Source organism: Lotus japonicus, chromosome 2 (assembly GCF_012489685.1).
Source record: "Lotus japonicus ecotype B-129 chromosome 2, LjGifu_v1.2".
In the NCBI taxonomy this organism is placed as follows: domain Eukaryota; kingdom Viridiplantae; phylum Streptophyta; class Magnoliopsida; order Fabales; family Fabaceae; genus Lotus; species Lotus japonicus.
The window spans coordinates 39,568,703-39,574,342 of NC_080042.1; the positions used below are offsets into that span (position 1 = coordinate 39,568,703).

Sequence of the window (5,640 nt, forward strand, 5' to 3'; positions counted from 1 at the left end):
CACCTCCAACGCTTTTATTATGATGGCAGATCACAAGAAAACAATTGTTACTTCAACCACAAAGTTCAATTTACTGTGAGAATGTGAGGGCACTTATGTGTTATTTTCACCAAAATCATGCCCAAATACTAACACTAAGAGTAATGTTACTCACACACCTCTCTTTTGAGGTGTGTGAGGTGGAATGATGAGAGAGATAGGAAGAAAAGAAAAAGTAAGGGAGAGAAAATATGAGATGTGATAGATGATAAAAGGAGAGAAATAGAAACAAAAAGAGGTGGAAATGAAGTGTTTTAAAAATGAGGTGTGTATATATCATTACTCCAAACACTAATTAGCACTTAGCAGAAGAATCAGCAGCATCCGGCACGCTGACTTACTCTCTCAGACTCAGTTATCTCACGTTTGATTCCACTGCTCCATCACGCGTCCCCAGATCTCGCCACGTGGAAACTATTGTCTCACGTGTCCACGCTCCTCGCCTTTCCCTTTAAAAACACCGTTGCTTTTACCTCTTTCGTGTTAACAGTCATTCATTCTTTCATTTCTCCACACACAGACTGAAAAGCTAACCGAAAGAAACAGAACCTCCTCTGTTTTTCACTGTTTCATTTCTCTTTGTTTCAGTTTTCTATTGAGAGCTTTAATGGCGGAAGATTCTGGAAGGAAGCTCGTGGTGGAGGTTTGCGATGCGAAGAACTTGATGCCGAAAGACGGCCAAGGAACCGCGAGCGCTTACGCGATCGTGGATTTCGACAGCCAGAGACGGCGAACTACGACAAAATCGAGAGATCTCAATCCTCAGTGGAACGAGAAGCTCGAGTTCATGGTTCACGACAAAGAGTCCATGCCTTCGGAAACGCTAGAGGTCAATCTCTACAACGACAAGAAAGCAGGTAAGAGAAGCACTTTTCTCGGCAAGGTAAAAATATCCGGAAGTACTTTCTCCAAGTCTGGTTCCGAGGAGATTGTGTACTATCCGTTGGAGAAAAGGAGCGTTTTCTCTCAGATCAAAGGGGAACTCGGCCTGAAAGTTTGTTTCGTCGATAACGATCCACCACCAGCTACCACCGAAGCCGCCGGTGAGGAGAAGAAGGAAGAAAAAGCAGAGGAGAAGCCGCCGGAGAACAAGCAAGACGGAGAGAAGAAGGAAGATAAAGCTGAAGAGGGGAAGAAAGAAGAGGAAAAGAAGGAAGACGATAATAAACCAAAAGAAGATTCCAAGGAAGAAGAAAAACCAAAGACAGAGGAAGCAAAATCAAAGGAAGAGGTACCAGCGGAGAAAACGCCAACGCCAACGCCAGCACCGCCCCCTGCGGAGGTAGTGAATCCGCCGATTGCTGAGGCGGAGAAGCCGAAGATGAAGGAAAAGCACGGAGCTCTGCAAAAACGTGCTGATCTGAAAGTGAGTGACCACGAGCTCCGATCCGATCGGAGTCGCAGCGCCAACGATCTTGTGGACCGCATGCCGTTTCTCTACATTCGCGTGGTTAAGGCAAAGCTTGCAAATCCAGAACCTGATTCCGCAATTTTCTCAAAACTTGTAATTGGTACTCACACAATCAGGACCAAGAGTGAGTGTGAGGGCAAAGATTGGGATCAGGTTTTCGCATTTGACAAAGAAGGCCTCAATTCAACCTCCTTGGAAGTTTCCTTGTTCTCTGAGAAGGGTAAAGAAGGGAGCGATGAGAAGAGCCTCGGAACGGTGTCCTTTGACCTGCAGGAGGTTCCTAAGAGAGTTCCACCGGATAGTCCTCTGGCTCCACAGTGGTACACTCTAGAATCTGACTCCTCGCCGGGAAATGACGTCATGCTTGCCGTATGGATCGGGACTCAGGCAGATGAGGCGTTTCAGGAGGCTTGGCAATCAGATTCCGGCGGGTTGATACCGGAGACACGAGCCAAGGTGTATCTTTCACCCAAACTTTGGTATCTGAGACTAACGGTTATCCAGACCCAGGACTTGCAGCTAGGTTCGGGATGCGAGCCTAAGGTTCGGAATCCCGAGTTTTACGTAAAGGCTCAGCTCGGCGCGCAGGTTTTCAAAACAGGCAGAACCTCCCCAGGCTCAGCTAACCCAACGTGGAACGAGGACCTCGTGTTTGTAGCCGCAGAGCCGTTTGAGCCGTTTCTAGTTGTAACGGTAGAAGACGTGTCAAATTCAAAGCCAGTGGGCCAGGCAAAGATCCACGTGTCATCCATCGAGCGTAGGACAGACGATCGAACGGACCTAAAGTCCAGATGGTTCAACCTTTCCGGCGAAGACGAGAACCATTCATACACCGGTAGAATCCATGTTCGTGTTTGCTTGGAAGGTGGGTATCACGTGATAGATGAAGCAGCTCACGTGACAAGCGACGCGCGTGCCGCGGCGAAACAACTCCACAAGCCTCCAATCGGTTTGCTAGAGGTGGGGATTCGCGGCGCCACCAACCTCCTCCCCGTGAAGACCAAGGACGGGACACGTGGCACCACCGATGCCTATGTGGTGGCGAAATACGGGCCCAAGTGGGTCCGAACCAGAACCATAATGGACCGGTTCAACCCGCGGTGGAACGAGCAGTATACTTGGGATGTGCACGACCCTTGCACGGTGCTCACAATTGGTGTGTTCGACAATGGAAGATACTGCAAAAACAGCAACAGAGACGTTAGGATGGGGAAAATTCGTGTGCGGTTGTCCACACTGGACACCAACCGTGTATACTTGAACTCCTATTCGTTAACGGTTTTGCTGCCAGGTGGCGCGAAGAGAATGGGGGAGATAGAGATTGCAGTGAGATTCTCATGCTCTTCGTGGTTGAGCTTAATGCAGGCCTACGCAAGCCCAATTCTTCCCAGGATGCACTACGTGCGCCCATTCGGCCCAACCCAACAAGATGTCCTGCGCCAAACAGCCATGAGGATCGTGACGGCTCGTCTCAGCCGGTCTGAACCGCCTCTGGGTCAGGAAGTGGTTCAGTTCATGCTGGATTCTGATACACACGTGTGGAGCATGCGGCGGAGCAAGGCGAACTGGTTCAGGGTGGTGGGTTGTTTGTCACGCGCGGCGACGGTGCTGCGTTGGGTGGACGGGATTCGCATGTGGACCCACCCTCCCACGACGGTTTTAGTCCACGTGCTGCTCGTGGCGGTGGTGTTGTGCCCTTACCTGGTGGTCCCCACGGTGTTCATGTATGCGTTCTTGGTTTTGCTACTGAGATTCCGGTACCGATCACGGGCCCTACACAGCATGGATCCGAGGATGTCGTACGTGGACATGGTGAGCCTGGACGAGCTGGACGAGGAGTTTGATGGGTTCCCCACGACGCGGTCCGCGGAGCATGTTCGAATCAGGTACGATAGGGTGCGGGCGCTTGCGGGGAGGGCGCAGACATTGTTGGGTGACGTGGCGGCACAGGGGGAGCGGTTGGAGGCATTGTTTAGTTGGCGGGACCCACGGGCCACTGGGATATTCGCGGTGCTGTGTTTGGTAGCGTCGTTGGTGTTCTACGCGGTGCCGTTTAAGGGTTTTGTGCTGGGGGCTGGGTTCTTCTACCTGCGACACCCGAGGTTCCGCGACGACATGCCGTCTATCTCTGCTAACTTTTTCCGGCGACTTCCGTCATATTCCGATCAGATTATGTGATGAAACATTATTTTATGGTGGTATTTTTATTTTATTTTGTTTAATTATGTTGTTCTATGAGGTGTATTATTATTATTATTATTTTGAAATTTAGGTGTATTATTATTTATTAATTCCTTTATTGATACTTCGGGAAAGTAGCCTCCATTAAACTGAGAAAAAGCAAAAAGTTGTTCCTGGTCTGCTGGCTGCTGCACTAAAAGGGAATAGAAAGTTACCGTTAGTGATGGACTTAACATATAAAAGGTGAACCCAACAAAACCTGTAATGAAATTAAAGACTTAAGACCGTTGATGTAGGATACTTGAACCGGAAGTAAATGCAGCTATGGCTCGTGTTAGTTGTGTATTGCCTTTTGTTTCCAATCCCTCATTAAATATTTTGTTACTTTTCCTGTTTCATAAGATCTCATGTTATTTTTTTGAGGTTTGGTTTCTGTTTCCCAGCCTTTTGTCTTTCATGATTGGATTATCCTTCTCACTTCATGATTCCATTTAAGAGATTGAGTTGAAATTTTCATAACACACCCATGTTGTTCAACTTCTAAAATTACTAAAGCTTTAAACAGAGCCATAAACCTTCACTTCTGAAAACCCCTCTTTCAAAATTGTCATGAAATTAACCTATGTTCATTTATACTTGGTGAGCTTTTGATTAGCCTCATTTTTGTGTGTTAAGATGGTTTCTAATCTTGTTTTTGAAGCCAAAACATAACTTGTTAGTTGTTATTTGTTAAATTTTCTAACTTGTCATGAAACTCCAGCATGTTTCACTAGAGCTTGCAAGAAAGCTTTTGAAAGAACTTTATAGCTGATTAGTCCCCGCTCCTTCACAAATGAAGCTCTGAACCAAGCTAATAAGTCCACCCCAGAAAATCCCTATTTCACTGTCAATATAAAGCCAAGTAACTGGAGAAATCACAGACAGGTAATGTTTGTTAAGAAGCAAATTACAGAGGTGAGGAGAATGGATCCTCTAATTAATGTCCCATTTGTCATATTGAATTTTGCATATATGTACTTATCTTGTTGGATTTTCTACTGAGAGTTGGATTTACAAATAAGCTAGTTGAAAAATATATGAGATCCACATACCTGATGCCTTTGGATTTTGGGAGTCTTCGGTGTTAGCTCTTGTGTATGTTTTCCTTCTTTGGGATTCCAAGATGACAAAATCATATAAATCAACATGGGAAGATCCTAATTCCAGATTTCATTAATCTCCCAAGTTGCCATGAACAAAAAAAAAACATGTAATCTATATGGGGGGTTGTCTCTTTCTAGTACCAAAAAAGTTTAATTTTATCATCCTAGCAACAAGCCAGCAGTTATTGGAGTAGTTTAATGAACTGTTAGACTCTGATCTTGTGATGATCAAAATATAACTTGATGCAGGAAGTACCTAGCTAGTGCCTTTGTCAGAAACTACTTCAATAACAAGCTGTACTTGATATTGCGATTTGAAAAGAAATTGTGATCGATTTTGGTAAGGTAAATCTGTGAAGATGTTTACACTACTTTGCAATGAAATGGGTGAGGTTGACCTTTTATTGAGATAAACACAGAGTGTCACAGAGAGATCGAGGGAGAGAATTAAGAAGAGATCGTGAGAGAGAAAAGAGTGATCGCGAGAGGTTGCAGAGGTGGTTGAAGCTGTGGTGATATCAACAGAGTGTGAGGGAGAAACTAAAAGGGAGGCGACGCCGTGGAGGCTTAGTTTCTGGGTTTGAAAGGGGATGACTGTTGGGCTTAGGGTTCCTCTCGAAGTGGTGGTTGGGTTCGAGAGGGTTGTCTGGATGGATTCGCCGGCAGTGGTGAGGAGGTCTCCAAAAATGCGGGCGTCAGAAAGTTGGATATCGCAATTGCCGTGGATTCTGTCGACCACACCACCAGATTGAGAATCTGGAGAGAAGGAATCGTCGAGCGCCTCAATCATTCATTTGGAAATGTACACTTCTGCTCCTTTTTTCTCTTTGGAAATTACCCATGTTTGTTGAATTGATCATGCCCTTT

General features: G+C 46.0%; 1 protein-coding gene across 1 annotated transcript; it reads left to right on the forward strand.

Moving 5' to 3' along the window:
* The first annotated feature begins 525 nt into the window (after positions 1-525).
* On the forward strand, positions 526-3,744 carry LOC130737990 (multiple C2 domain and transmembrane region protein 14). Its single transcript, XM_057589863.1, has one exon. The coding sequence runs from the start codon at positions 647-649 to the stop codon at positions 3,626-3,628; it is 2,982 nt and encodes a 993-aa protein (XP_057445846.1). The 5' UTR covers positions 526-646; the 3' UTR covers positions 3,629-3,744.
* Positions 3,745-5,640: the final 1,896 nt, after the last annotated feature.

Bases quoted from the DNA above. Each gene is read 5' to 3' on its own strand.
- LOC130737990 (XM_057589863.1), top strand. From the start codon at position 647: ATGGCGGAAGATTCTGGAAGGAAGCTCGTGGTGGAGGTTTGCGATGCG.